Consider the following 16,100-nt stretch of genomic DNA (forward strand, 5'->3'; position numbering starts at 1 on the left):
CACAATGGACATGCTGGAACTAGTTAGCACCTTGATTAATGAATCTGTGTCATTTTAAAGCTGCTCGACTGGTGTCATGAATCGATCACGAACAAGTTTCCCCCGAAATCTGTCTCCGCCCCCAACCCCCCCCCCCTTGCTCCATAACTTCATTTCCCATCATGCTCTCTCAATAAGCTTTTTTCCCCCTTCTTTTCACAGAAAGCACTGAAACCAGAAGTTGGTTAGCTGCTTCATTGAAGCTACTGGCGTGTGCTGATCTGTCGGTATTTTGAGTCACTGAGCCTCGTTAACCGGACGGACTATTGGACGCATGTGATTCACTATGCCGCCTCGAAAGAAGGAGTACGGGATTAACCGAGCGAGCGGATCCCTGGTCCACTTCAGACCGCCAGTGAGCACGACCACCGTTCGCCGACACTCCGCCGTCGTTCCTTCGGTGCTGACGTTCGCCGTGATCGTGGCATCCGGAGGCCTGTTGCTCATGATAGAGAAGGGAATGCTGAACAGCGTGCAGACTCCGCCGCCTCGCGCCAGCGGGAAGAAAGTGGAATACCGACCGAGGAACAGCGACGCGGCTGTGGACGTGGAGTCTCAGGTAAGGTAACGTTAGCTGAATACACAGTCGCTAGATTGTGAATAAACTGTGACGTTTTTTGAGAAACTCATAAATAATTTGATATGTTTGCAAGACTTCAGCAGCCTTTATTCGAGTTTCGTGAGTCTGAACAACAAGTTATTTTCATGAGAACTCGGGCTGCGTCTCAAAACCTAGTGAGCCCCCTACATAGACCGCATCTGAGGATGTCCACAATTAAGTTACACACAATACAGTTTCCTCATTTATTACTTGGACAAGTAATTATTAATAAAAATAATGCAAAAATCATGTTTCAGGCATGAAAAAAAAAGTTTGGTAGGTTTTCTATGAAACGATAAATATGCTTTTAAAACGTCAAAGAAGTATGTTGATCGGAAAACTTGAGTTCTGCAGACTGAAATCCAAAAGAATGGCTCCTAAAGTGTCTCAAGTGTTGTTTGACCAGCTAGTGCATAACTCTTAATATGTTACCTGTACAGAAAACAGAGAACAATTTATGTGGAATAAAAAACATCAAGACACTATAGTCAATGTGTAATCCTTCAGTCATTTGGTTTGTCCAAACCTCTCGACATTCTTTTTCCTTTTTAGACAGTAGAGTAAAAGAAGTAATTTTAATGCGTAAAAACCGATTATTCCTATTTATTTCTGATTAATCCTTTTATACTGTCCTATTATTATTTATGGATTTAGTTAGTTGGTATGTGGAAAGCATCTTTGATGGCACGAAGAAACTCCATATTTCATTCCAGAAAATACAAAACTGCTGGTTACCTTCAAGTCAAGATATGAAATATGAAACTTGGGGCCAATTCTTTCAAGTTAAGATCCCTGCAGTGATCTTGACAGAAGAGTACAATCACATGACGGTTCAGCTACCTTTTCTGAGCTGTCTCAACAGTTGATATGAAACTAAACTTTTAGATTTTAATGTTGCTTACAGTAACCAGGCTTTATTTTAAAGTTATTACACCTATCGTGTTCAGTAGGTATTGTAAGAATCGCAGAACCTCAGACACTTTGATCTTCTGAGATATACAACAGAAACACAGTGCATTAACATACAGACATCTGTTCCCACATCTCACTGAGAGAAAATGTGAGAAAACACCTCTCACATATGCAATGGTTCCTCCTCATCCCCTTCCTGACCCCTCACACCCTCTCCTTCCCCTCAGGTCTCAGTCAGTCATGTGTCCCAATAAAGGTCTTTGAAAAGACCTTTCACACACTCCATACTAGGTATTTTCTTAAAGTCTGATATTATGCATCTTACTCCTAGATTCATCTTTGAGAAATTTATGTTTTATATTGAGTTGATAAATCTGAATTGGCTGTGTAATTGGCATAATGCATATTTAGCTGACTGATAATAAATTGTTACATTAGATTTATTATGACTTACTTGTTTCCGCAAATCTGCATCCAGGGTTAAGTGAATACTATATCTCAGGTTAGATGGAGCATGGAGCACATCAGGTTAGATTGTAGATTTCTGACTAACTGCTTCACTTTAGTTAAGTTGTACTCCGTTGCATTAACTATGGGGGACTAGTCATAGTGCTGGTCATAACCGCTGGTTATTGTCTCAGCTTTAATCAAGTCGTACTTAGTTATTTTAACTATCGGGGGCTAGATAAAATTACTATTGGAATTAACATATTTCATAGTAATAGCATAACCGCTGATTATTGTCTCAAATTTAGTTAATGTTTAGTTAAGTTTAGTTCTATAACTATTGGGGGTTAGGTATATGGTACTAGCATAACCACTGATTATTGTTTGAGCTTTAACTAAGTTGTACATGGGTAACTGTAGGGGACTAAACAGCAGTACTATTTAAAGAATGGTAAGCATGGCCGACCTATTAAATAGTATTAATCATAACCTCTGACTAATGATCAGACTGGCAAGTTTGTGATCGTGGGGCGTATACTAAATAGAGTATAATAAATAGAAATAAAGTAAAGAGTTAACTAGAATAATCAAATGTCAGAATAATAGTAATGATTGGAGACAGACAGACAACCAATTTGCCTTTCAACCTAAATTTGAGGAATTATAAAATGGTGTCAGATTAGAATTGAAAAAAAAAAATAACTGTGCGCTGAAAAGCCTGAAGCCATTTTTTTTTTCTTTTGCAAAATGACAACTCTATGTGAAGTGAACACACTCTTATGCTGATACAAAAGTCTTTAGCGTATGTATTTGCCCAGGTGAAAAAAAGTGCACTTCCATAATGTACTGAAAGTGCTCTATTTTGACTGACTAATCTTGTACTTAGTTTTTTTTTTTAAATAGTTCTTAAGATCAACTAAGTGTGTATATATATATATATATATATATATATATATATATATATATATATATATTCATCTGCGTAACAATGATAGCTTATAGTTTACTTATCAAAGATAGAATCGAAGGGAAGCATATACAAGGGAAATAACATGGACACTAGAGCAGAGCCTTGAGGGACCCCACTGGTCAAAGGTACAGAGGTAGAGTGAAATTTGCCAATATTAACTGAGAAACATCTGTTCGTAAGATAAGACTGGAACCAATTTGAAACTGAACCTTTAATGCCCCCTACCTGTTCTAAGCAGGCCAGAAGAACATTGTGGTCTACATTATCGATAGCAGTGCTCAAGTCTGAAAGTACCAGAGCTACAGAATCTCCAGAGTCAGTAGCTAAAAGTATATCATTGAACACTTTTAAAAGAGCCGTTTCAGTGGAGTGAAATTGTCTAAAGCCTGATTGGAATGCATCAAAAAAATAATAATAATAATAATTATCGACCAAGAAACTTTCTCTATAAACTTTCTCTAAAAAACACTTTCTCTATATTTTTTGCTAAAAATGGAAGGTTGGAAGTTAACCAGTAGGTTTGCGTTGATAAACAATGTCATTTAAAAAAGAAAGCGAAATAGGTATAAACTGACTAAAGACACCTGTATATTTTAAATGGCCTGCAGGATCGCCAGCAACTGGTTTGATGGTACATGTGATCGCAGATATTTTATAAAAAAAAAACCCGGCAGAACTGCTCACTCATAGTTACTGACTCTGTAGGATACATACAGACAACAGGGTTTAACACCGCATTAATGGAATTAAAAAGGGTTCTAGATGATGATTGGTCATCCAGTGGAATGCCCAGAGTAAATGTTCTGTTGTGTTAAGTAAAACATTTTAATATTTCAACTGCTTTTGGGTCGATGGGGGTTGATTTGCTAATTTTCATATGTAAATATTTTTAATAGTAGTGTACAAAATTATATTTATAGCACATTGAAAGAGTTTTTAGGAAATTAAAACTTTAGGAATGTTTTGGTAAACTATGTTGGATCATACCACATTTCCATTTTTACAGGTTTCTCTAAAATGTTTGATTCTGACTGGTCAGTTTTGCCCATGCAGGGGTCAGATTTGCAACAGTGTCTAGTTCACCCACACCCACCATTTCAGTGGACAGAATCTTTTCCCCATTCATTTTTCCCATAGCAATTTTTAAGTCTTTGTTAAAGCATAACAAGCCATCATCAAAATAAACTACAGGGTGAATCACAACATTACAAACTTTAGAACAAAAAAAGTATTTGAGACAAAAAATACATAGGTACAAAAGTGTGTACTTAACCGCTTTGAATGAAAAAACTACAATCCCATGAAGAACCTTGTAGCTCACAGTAGGTCTACAAACATGAAACTAAATTTATGTGCAAGTTTTTATGTATTTGCAGTAAAACCAAAAATTATTCAGACGCAAGATATAATTTTTGATATTTTTACTAGTGGGCGCAGGACACTATAATTAATTTATGCAAGTGAGGATAGCAAAATAAACTGACATACTATAACCAAACAAATTTAAACAGTGGACTACCAGTAAAATTGACAAAAATGATTTAGACATTTTTTGACCTAAATTGGTATTATCTAATTGTGTACTTAAATTTAACATACATACCTTAAAGTTATCTGACATTATCAAAATGAATTTCTTATCATATTTTATTCAAATTTCCTAAACTAGCGAATAAACTGTGATAACATGAGAAATGTTGAAGGTGTCTGAATAAATTTTGGTTGGACTGTTATATTGTTCTAAAAGTATATATGCCTCTTTTCCCCCAGATTGTACAAGAGATCCGCAACCGCACTATAAGATCGATGTGTGGTCAGAAGAACACGCCTCACAGCGTGTGGTCTCTCAGTCCGCTGCAGAGGAAGACTCTCCTCCAGCACATACTAGTGAACGACGAGCATCGCTTCCTCTACTGCTACGTTCCCAAAGTGGCCTGTTCCAACTGGAAACGAGTGCTGAAGGTGCTAAGTGGCGCTCTAGCCAACGTGGATGTCAAAGTGAAGATGGACCATCGTGCTGATTTGGTCTTTCTTTCTGACTTTCCCCCCGAAGAGATTCGAAATCGACTACGGCATTATTTTAAATTCATGTTTGTGCGAGAGCCGATGGCACGCTTGCTTTCAGCCTATCGCAACAAATTTGGTGAAATTGCGGCGTATCAGCGAAAATACGGTGCAGAGATCATACGGCGCTATAGAAAAGGCTACGCAAAGGATAAAAAAATAGCAGGCAATGATGTGACGTTCACCGAGTTTGTGCGTTATTTGCTCGACGAAGACCCTGAGCGAATGAACGAACACTGGATGCCCATCTACAACCTGTGTCAACCCTGCGCCATAGAATATGACTTCATAGGCTCGTACGAGAGTCTGGAGAATGACGCCGCTTACGTGCTGGAACGAGTCGGAGTGCCGCAACACGTACGTTTCCCTGAACGCCAAACATGGTACAAACCTGTCACCAAAGAAACGCTGCATTATTACTTATGCACTGTCCCACAGAAGTTTCTCAAAGAGCTCCTGCCCAAGTATATTTTGGATTTCTCTCTGTTCGGTTATCCTTTACCCAACACAACCACTGAATACTGTAGGCATTAACAAAGGCATTGGTTTATACCAGCTTCGTAAGACTGTCTATAATCTTTCAATATGTTAATATTTTAATACTTTTAACAATTATTTTTACCTGTACATAATTGAAAATATATTTGAATACAAGCCTCAGTACAGTGTATTTGAGAGCTATTTAAGTTCAAACCACTATTTAAATACTCAATCAGCTATTTTTATTCATGAGATGCAGTAGGGTGTCAATATAAATGGGCATAAAACAAAGAACATTGTGCTGTGCGCAAGACTATTGTGAGAGTTTTATATTAGTAAGCACAAGCTTCCACCTTTTTGTCACTTGTCATTGCAGTATTAAAGTTTCCAGTGTTTTTCTTTTTGATTATTTGGATAATCATTACATCTGCTGTTACCCTTATGATGTTGCTGATTAATTATTTTACAAAATGAAATGTGAAACCCATAGAGAGGAAATGAGTCTCTACATAGCATTTGAGGCTGTTCCTATCTCTATCTATTGAATTGTGTTGTGAGCGTGTTGAGTTTCATAAGAACAAAACAAATATTTCTGACCACAAACTTGAACCCTTCCCATCTGCCACTTCCTCTGAAAAGATGAGACTCTGAGTTGAATCCCTTAAGAGACTGAGGAATGCAGTTTAACATCCAAAAGCAAAGTACTGTGCAACAAGGAAATAAAAAAAATCTTTGAAACCTACAAGCTGGATTTCTTCAGATAATGTTTTTTTTTCTTGGTCCTAGCATAATATTTATATTAAAGAACTAAGCCAGTAACAAGCTAATGGTGATTTAGATCCTACCAGCAAAATGAGAAAGAAAGTGTGGGGGGATGTGAAATCTAAGATGACACCCAAAAGGTCAGTCTGGATAATACACAGGGATATCAGGAAATACATTTAGGGGCTGTTCACTTCACACCAAGATCTACAACGATAAACTACATCCATAAAGTATTAAAAATCACTTTGTATAAGAATAGCAAAGAAGCTCAACAATATTGTCGATTCATGTTCAGAGCATTTTCTATCAGCGGTTACGACTGTTATGATTTGATAGTGGGATGTTATGATTGGTTATCAGCCCAGCTAACAGATCTGGGAATGTTAATGTTTGTTAGAAAAATAACCAACAGAGAACATTACAAGAATGTTTTTATTTGCGTCTCCTGAAATCATATGCTGATGTGAAGTGAGGGGAGCGTTTGGTGTTTGCTGCTCGTTGTCGTGGCGTAGTGGTTAGAGAGATTAACTCCTAACCCTAGGTTTGTGGGTTTGAGTCTCGGGCCGGCAATACCACAACTTAGGTTTTTACATGCATATAAAACACAGGTTGGAGTAACATGGCCATATCAACTTGCACTGCCAGTTCATTTCACATGTTTTAGATCAGTTTCTCTCAAGTGTAACTTTTTATTAAAAGTCTGCCATGTAAGGATAATAAAGTATATAAAATACATCCAAGTGCTATTAGCTGTCTCAATTTCCATTCACAAATCTAAAACCATTAAGAAAACAAAAACTATTTCTTTCTATTTCTTTCAAGCTACTACAAAGTGTATAAATTAACAAAAGAAACTGCTCTTCATATTGGCTTTGCTGGCATAATTTTCCCTTTGACCTTATAGACATACAAGTACTTCCCTTTTAGAAGCTCAAGAAAATATGATCTCGAGATATTTCTGGCCCAACACAAAGTATCCTCAGAACTGACTAAACATAAGAATCTTCCACATAACATTTGTTTCTTTTGTCAGTGAAAATGGGACAGACTGAATAATTTCCTTCACTGCTACTCAGAGCTCATACTTCTAAAAAATGTCAAGTAAATGGGTTAATTTTAATCATATATACATGGTTTTGAATATCTATGAAAGCCCATTTTCACCGCTGAATAAAAAATATAAAAAATTTAATTTACTTTTTATCTTAATTCTGACTTTTTCTCAGATTTGCATGAAACAAACATGCAATTGTTATTTTCTTTTTTCAGAATTTAGAGAAAAATGCACAATTGTGAGTTATAGCCATAATTGCAAGATGTAAACTTTGAGATATAAACAATATAAAGATAAAAGATAAACAATTCTGAGAAAGTCAGAATTATGAGTTAAACTCGCAATTGTGAGAAAAAATATCTAATTTGCTAGATTTAAACTTGCAATTGTAAGAAAGTCAAAATTTCGAAATTAACCTTTGCAAGTTTATATCCTGCTATACTTTAGAATGAGCAAATCTGAGTTTATCACATAACTCAGGGAGAAAAAAAAAACTATTCTGATAAACTTGCAATTTCAAGTTCCTATCTCACAATTCTGTGAATAAAAAGTCTGAATTGCAAGATATAAACTCGCATTTGCAAGTGAGATAAAAGTCGCAATTAGCTTTTAATTTTTTTTATTATTGGAAATTGAAATGGCCTTCCATAAATATCACACAAGAACTGATATCTGCTGCAGATGATTGATATTGCACATGCAGGATTTAAGTATTACTCACTTTTCTGGTATTTTGTCTACGGAGTGCTCTGGTTATTGGAGGATGGAGCGCTCAGAAGAAATGGGCCGGGGACTGAGAGAGGTGCCGAGAGGGAGGAGCTCCGCAGAGAAGAGAAAGATAAGCCCTGTCTTCACATTTCCTGCACAGCTCTCTCCCTACCACAGAAAAACACATCTGACAAAACACACCAAGGTCACAGCAACCACATCCTAAAAAGAAAATTCAAGATTTTAAGTTAATATACTTACTAAAATAGTTGTGCAATTAAAAATTCATTATTTTACCTAACATTTGCCTCATTCATTTATATTCTTATTAGAGTACTGAACCCTTAACTTAGCAACATGCTTATCTCAAACACTTTTTTGTTTGGTTATATAGTTAATGTAGATGTAGAATATTTCAAATGGGTCACTTACAATACATTCAATGACGGTTAGGCAGCACACTAGGTTTTGTAATAAAGTCAAGGTCTAATCTTTCAAAGCGCTTGGTGGCTATCTGCCTCTTGAGGACGTCCAGTTCGGTCTGTAGCTGAGACAGTTTTCCACGCAGCTGAGATACCTCTCGAGCATGACCAGCCCTACACATAAACACATTTTAAGATCTTAGAAGAAAGGGCAAAAATATTTTTATAACCACTTTGGATTGCTTTTAAACTGTGCTGGAGTGGATTAGTTCAGTTTGTTCCACACGTTACCATCAGTGATCGCCATGGCAGCTGCACACTTACACTAGTCAGCACTATTGAGAAACTGCTTGTTGTTGGAGAAAAACAAACTTGAATGGACTCTTTATGCACTCTAAAAAGAGGACACAGTCCTCTGTGTTTGCCAATGACAAATGCTTCACACAGTTCTGTGTGTAACAAGTCTCCTAGGTGACAATACATTTTATTTTATTTTATATATATATATACACACACACACACACACACACACACATTATATATATATCAAAATAAAATCTAAGTTTTTAGTGCATATCGGACTTCATCCCACACTTTCTACATTACAGCCTATGTCAGTAGGGCTGACACTACCAATCATTTTGACAGTTAATCCATAACATTTTTGTTGGATTAACCATGTCACAAAGCCAATTTTTCCATTTTGTATTTTAACAAGTATTTTATTATTAAAAACCAAATATAAATGCATTATGAATACTATACTATGCTATAAATGTAAGGGTTACGTTTAAAATTGCTTTTTACTTTTGATCATGTGTTAGTGAAAACATGCTCTTCGAATAAATTACATAAAAACTAAATACATAAAAAATTCATACATAAAATAACTTTGTATTTGACAGTTTTAACACTATTTGTCAAAGCTTTTATTGTATTTTACATCAAATAAATTTTGCTTTGGATGGCATCAAATACACTTAAAAAAAGAGCAAATACTTACATACTTTAGAAAGTTAGTGTAACAGTCACAAAATATTTTAAATGGCCTTTTTGTCCACTGTTGTTATACTTACGTTTTGCTGTCAGCAAGAGCCAGGCGGTCCTTCAGCACTTTGAGGTCGGACTCTTTGTCACTGGCACTCAGGTGCGTCTGAAACTCCATCTGTCGATTGGTTGACAGCAGTGTCTCTAGATTGTGTACCGTCAGCTGCTTGCTGGCCAACTGCTTTTTGCCTCAGAGCGCATATCCTCCAGTTCACTTGTTGAGGTTGACATACAAAGGTTAGTGTTAGTTACTTGCCTATTTGCTCATTTTCAAACCCTTTTTAAATGTAGTAGGATGACGTGTGCATCTTACTCTCTCCAGCTCCATGCTCTTAGCTGGCAAACGGTGAGCTCTTTGCATGAGTCGAGTTTGACGCACAGTTCTCTGACAGAGGCCAGATCTGCCAGCAGTGAGGCTTTCTCAGCTCGAGTCGCCTGGACCTCCTCTTCCAAACAAGACATTGCCCATGCCAGCAATGACACCTGAGCTTCATATGCTTGCAGAGAGTTCAAGTGCTGAAGGAAAACGGAGGCAATGGAAAACATCCTTTGGTGCAGTGGTTCCCAACCTTGTTCCTGGAGGTCCCCCAACACTGCACATTTTGCATCTCCCCTTTGTCTGGTTTGTAATGTTGGGAACCACTGCTTTAGTGTGCTCCTCATGCTCAGAGTCACTCATACCTGCTGTATCACTCTGTCCAGCAGTGGGACTCTCTCTCAGAGGTGTCTGCGCTCGGTGTCAGATGAGAGCAGCTCCAGTCTGATAGAGTTGTTTAGCCCCTCAGCCTGCTGCAGCTTAACTGGGTGTGGATGGTCCGGAAACTGAAAATTATGGTAAACAATAATGAGTGGACACTGTAAACCTGGTTTATTTAATTGAACTGTTTGATGAACATTGGTGTCTTTATTACTTATTTTTTGTGTTTTTTTCCCCTCTCTATTTCTCACCTTGGAAGCCATCATGCTTTCTATCCGTGCCACTTCTGAGATATACAAGTGAACCCTGAGCTTCAGTTCATCCCTCTCATTCACCGCCTTGAGAAAGGACCACAAGAATGTGAGCATGTGTGTATGTGAAGTTCACTGGTCATAGATGGTCATTTGAACAGAAGTGGGTTCACCTTTACCATTTGGAAGGGGTGGGAAGGAGAAAAACAAGGGGAAAAAAAGAGGTCTGTTGTGGATGCATGCACCTGGTTTTCTCTGGTCATGGTTGCCAGATCATCCTGTAGCCTGCGGTTCTCTCTCTCAGCGCGACCTCTCTGTCTCGACTGATGGCTGAGAGCTCCTCTTGTGATACTTCCAGCTGTCTACGCAGACTAGTGATTTCCCTCTCTCGACTGCTCAACGTCACCTTCAGCTGACTGAAATACATGACATATGACATTCAAGGCCTTCTATTCTTCCCCAAAAAGACAGAAACATCTCATTACTTACTCCAGAGAGTTCTCCAAGTCTGTGACTGTAAGCCGGACTTCGAATAGAGTTTTCTCCTGTAGAGCAAAACCAACTTTATAAAAGCAGTACCACAGCAAATTTCTGATTGCAGCAGTTTATCTTCTCTACAAATATTACAAAGCATTCTGTTTTGGGAACAGGGCTACAATAAGACAGTATCAGCAGTACCTTCCTGTGGATCTCCTCTTGTAGCAGCACCATATTCTCGGTCTTCTGGTCCACGCTGCAACCTCATCCTTCTGAGATGAACAGTGTCTACTCAGATAAGCTACACACAATAAAAAACAGCAAATCTTCTTTCTACTATGTAACGATTTACAACTGTACAGTAAAATGATGTTATGATACCTAAATTACAAATCTCATTAACACAAAATATGGAATTAAACATACATGATAATACATTATCATCAATATATTTATAAAATAATTTAAAAGCATTTCTCAGTTAAGTCATTTTCTCAGTTAGGTAAAACTGTAAGAACAATGAAATAAAGTAAAGTAAAGTAACTTCTGACAAGGCTAATACAGAGAGAGACAGATTCATGAGAGACAGAAGGAAGGAAGAGACAGAAAAGCTAATAATTAAAGATGTGTAATATAAGACACTGTTCTGACACATGCCGATTTTCTCTTCTAGTTTGTCGATCTGTTGGTGAGCTGCTTGCAGTTCATTGGTCTTGACAGATAATCTGTGCTGAACATCTGAGAGAGACTGCTCCATCTGCTCCTGCAGAAGCCTAAATGTGCACACACACACACACACACACACACACACATGAAATATCAAGCAGATTTAGAATTGCTGGCAAGTATTTAAGCACAACCAAGACAGGCATAAATGTTCATCTACAGGGGTGCTACACACACAAACACACACAGACCTGAGTGCACAGCTCTCGGCTCTCTGCTGCGTGGCCTCTACTGCTGACTGAGCCTTCAGTTCCTTCTCAACAGCAACATGACTCTCCTTCAGCATAGCCACCTGAGCACGCAGACCAGCCCTCTCTCTCTCCAGCTACACACACAGTAATGTTTCATATTATGATTTTTTTTAAACCTAAAACTAACCTCACACATAGGGCAAATTTATAAATAAGCATGTCTTCTGCCCTACGCACAACAAGGCAAAGGGCACTTAAGAGGGTGCATTATACTCATATACATGCACTTTTGTTAAATCCTACATCTAAACATTACTAACCCCAGAAGGTTATTCTCAAAACAAACAATCAAAACCTATATTTATAGCTTTTAGGTTGTTAATATAAGTGTTGTGTTACATATCCAAATGGGTTTAATCCAAGTTTACTTTAACTCAGGCACTGCTTTTCAGTATGCCACTTGGGGATGGAAAAATAAAAATATTTTTAACATCCCTACAAGTACAGTCCCCTTCCTACAGTGCTATCAAGACACCTGGAATTAGCCCATGACTATCCACACATGACAAAACACACTGGTAATGTTTGCGAAACTATAAACAGTGCAAGCTCTGTTAGTGTATTAACATCTCATTGGTGTTCTCCAGGTCAAGAGTCCTGATCTCCTCATGTTCTCTGTCTGTCAGAGCTGTGCTCTGTGCAACCTGCAAAGTCCGAAAGAAGATTTATCTTGGCAACTCTCCCTTTAACCCCCAGCTATATCACTCAACCTACAAGTGAACTACAGTTTAGAAGTGCTGTGTGGAATTTCAAACGCACAACTCGTAACCACAGAAAACTGCTTGCATATACTTAGCAGCTATTTATGGTATGCTAAAAAAAAAAAAAAAACTCAGTTAGCAAACATACACAACTGCAGAAAAACACTCGCATTGAGTCTGTCTCTAAGTGTGTTTTTCTCAGCAGTAACTCTCTGGAGTTCAGCTTCAGTCTGTTCCCTGTCATCTCTGATCCTGTGCTGGAGTTCAGAGGACTCAAGCTCCCTTTGGACACGTCTCAGCTCCTCTCGAGCCTATATTTAAAACCCACACAGAACTTTAAAGGAAAACAACTAGATGTGTCTTACCTTAAAGGGATACTTCACCTAAAAAAAATAAATAAATAATGTGTTCACATACATATATATATATATATATATATATATATATATATATATATATATATATATATATATTTATTTATTTATTTATTCAGTCTTCATTGGCTTTTATATTTTGAAAACTTAGCAAATCATTATTTATTTAAAACAAAAGGTATATTTGTAAATAGGAGACTTTATATTTCATCCAGGTGTCCATATGTTAAAGGGATAGTTCAGAGGTGTCAAACTCAGTTCCAGGAGGGGTGCAACCCTGCAGAGTTTAGGTCCAACCCTGCTCCAACACACACACACACCATGTAGTTTTCAAATAAGCCTGAATGATTAAATTAGCTGGATCAGACATTTTTAATTAGGGTTATATCTAAACTGTGCAGGGCTGTGGCACTCCAGGAACTGAGTTTGACACCCTTGGCATGGTTCACATAAAAAAAAAAAAAAAAAAAACCCTGAACATTCTGTAATTGATTACTCCTGTGGTTCCAAACTCGTAAGACCTTTTATCCATCATTGAATCACAAATTAATATATTTTTGATTAAATCCGAGAGCTTTCTGACCCACTATAGACAGCAAGGGTACTACCACATTCAAGGCACAGAAATTTTGTAAGGACATCGATAAAACAGTGCATGTGACATAAGTGGTACAACAATTTTATGCACTATGAGAAAACTTTCTCTTCACAAAGAAACAAACATAATGACTTTATCCATCGATTTGTGTTACAAAGAAGAATGAAGGTCTTACAGTTTTGGGACTGCATGAAGGTGAGTAATTAAAAGAATTTTCATTTTTGAACAGTGCCTTCAACAGTTCAGAAAAAGGGAGAAAAACTATATAATTATGAATGTAATAATTAGTATGCAGTTACAGAAGTAAAGGTCATCTCCAACCTTTTCGTGCCAGCTGCCTCTTCCTCTGGGGCTCCTCCCCCTGCCTGGACTAGGGGTGGGGCTTTTGTCTGTCCTGCCCCTAAGCAGCTGGTATCGCTCCAGCTCCTGTTTGTAGTAATTTCTTTCCTCCTCTAAACTTTTCACAAAGCCATCTAGTCGGGATGGAGACTTCTCCTTGCCACACATCCCATGCCTTGCACGCATCTGCTCCAATTCTAGAATCATCTCCTTATCTGAAACAAGCACAGTACCAAAATCAGGTGAATGACAAACCACATATGCAAACACCACACACACACATAAACAAACACACACACCACTCTACCTGCAAATAAAACACATGCAGTGTTGCATCTCACCAGCCTGTGTCATTGCATCAACTTTATCCTGAAGTCTCTTTTTGTCTGCTTCCAGGAAGTGTATCAGGCTCTCCATCTTGTCATTCTGTTCCTGAAGATCAAGCAGCTGATCCCTCACACAGTCTTTCACGTGATCTCCCTCTGCAATTTCCTGCAACAAATCATTCACTGAATCTCACCCAAATCTCACATATAATTATAATTATAATAGTTATAATTGAATGCATTAGGTGGTGCCGAAGACTATAGAAATACAAAGACAGTTCACTCCTATACTTATGACTGGGAGAAACTAATAGTCCCACCTTCTAAATGAAAGAACCAATTGCTGATTGGTAAAGTCCTTGCATCACTGCCATAAGAAGCTCTGGTTGCCATAGAAATTTGAGGCTAGACCAGCCGATGTGCATGCGCAGCCTTATGGCCCGATTTGTTTTCTTTATATTATTGCATTTAGATTCAAAAGAAATGTCTGGTTTCTGAAAAAAATGTACCTGCCTTTAATTTATAAGTAAATTTTCAGATTAATAGAGATATTTTTATATGTGTGTTAAGATTATTCACCTGCAAAATGCCTAATTACCACTATATAAACACTCTAAAGGCCAGTAATAAAGAGTAAGATATTTAGGAATAGCTATATAAAGTAGTACTTCCTTATAGTCAGGAATCTTTTAATAGATGTTGTAAAGTATTTACCCAAAGATGATAAACAAAAACATATAAGCTTTATATCCAGAAGCAATACTTAACCTTCCATGTTATGTCAGGCCAGACAGAATAAATGTGCTGTTCTGAACCAGATGGTTAATTTAACAGCTCATTTCACATGCTGCAGTGTGGACCCATGCACACCCGTCTTAATGTAGCGATGACCTCCTCCAGGTTCTCTAGCTCCTGCTGTTGACGTTGAATCTCTTTCTAGAGATAGAAACAGGGCTAGTGTAAGTATCACTGCATAAAGCTAAATATTAAAGTGTTTAAAATCCAAGCTTTAACACACTGAGACCAAAAATTAACATTAAAATAATTAGTTTACTAAGTATTAAATAGCAATATACAGATTAAAATATGCGAGTATTAAACTTTTGTCAATTTTCAAATTTAAGTCTTTAAGATTTTAAGATGTCTGATGAAGGGCTTGGACCCGAAACGTTACACGTGGTGAGCAATCATTAAAATAGCTAAGGAGCATTTTCTGGTGTGCGGACTCATTGTTTACCTTTGCAAGAATCCTCTTTAAAGAATTATTAAAATGGCAATAAAAAAAGGCAAAAAAAAAAGCAATGTTATTTTTAATTGTATATAAATACATTTTGCAAACCTTTACACAACTTCAAGAAGAACTGAGGCTTATTTTATTAATTGAAAGTTGATCAGTCGATCAGTGCAGAAGCGAGCCGACATACAGTGCTTTTGCACTACAGGCGTCCTGAATTGGAATCCCGCCCCCTCTCTTCCAATTCGCTTCCTGTCATTACACTCTCCAATTTAAGTAGTGGCAAAACGCCATTAAAAAATCAAAAGTTGATCTTAAGCATAGACCCAACTGAGTTCACCTTGGCCTCTTGCAGCTCGATGTCAGCAGTCTCTATACACACACACACACACACACAAACACACACTTAAATAGCAAAAAATTATTTAAATCTTTTTTTAAATATTTATAGCATTTATAAATAATATGAAATGTGTTAGAATCAGTGCTATCAAAATTAATGCAGTAACTCGTGCAAATTAATTAAATGTATAATGTAAAAATTGCCTTTTTCTTTTCTTTCCTTAAGAAAGACTTAATCTCTACCCTTCAAATGCATTAATTACAGCACAATTGAT

General features: G+C 37.3%; 1 protein-coding gene and 1 pseudogene across 1 annotated transcript; one reads left to right on the forward strand and one right to left on the reverse strand.

Moving 5' to 3' along the window:
* The first annotated feature begins 148 nt into the window (after positions 1-148).
* On the forward strand, positions 149-6,255 carry chst14 (carbohydrate (N-acetylgalactosamine 4-0) sulfotransferase 14). The gene is made up of 2 exons (XM_026291137.1): positions 149-598; positions 4,740-6,255. Exons 1-2 carry the CDS (start codon positions 326-328, stop codon positions 5,565-5,567), a joined length of 1,101 nt encoding a protein of 366 aa, XP_026146922.1. The 5' UTR covers positions 149-325; the 3' UTR covers positions 5,568-6,255.
* Positions 6,256-7,111: 856 nt separating this feature from the next.
* On the reverse strand, positions 7,112-16,081 carry LOC113037930 (centrosomal protein of 135 kDa-like; annotated as a pseudogene).
* Between the last annotated feature and the right edge of the window lie 19 nt (positions 16,082-16,100).

The sequence above is a fragment of the Carassius auratus genome, chromosome 20 (assembly GCF_003368295.1).
Source record: "Carassius auratus strain Wakin chromosome 20, ASM336829v1, whole genome shotgun sequence".
In the NCBI taxonomy this organism is placed as follows: domain Eukaryota; kingdom Metazoa; phylum Chordata; class Actinopteri; order Cypriniformes; family Cyprinidae; genus Carassius; species Carassius auratus.

Bases quoted from the DNA above. Each gene is read 5' to 3' on its own strand.
- chst14 (XM_026291137.1), top strand. From the start codon at position 326: ATGCCGCCTCGAAAGAAGGAGTACGGGATTAACCGAGCGAGCGGATCC. The intron at 599-4,739 runs GTAAGGTAACGT...CTTTTCCCCCAG, and splicing joins CTGTGGACGTGGAGTCTCAG to ATTGTACAAGAGATCCGCAA.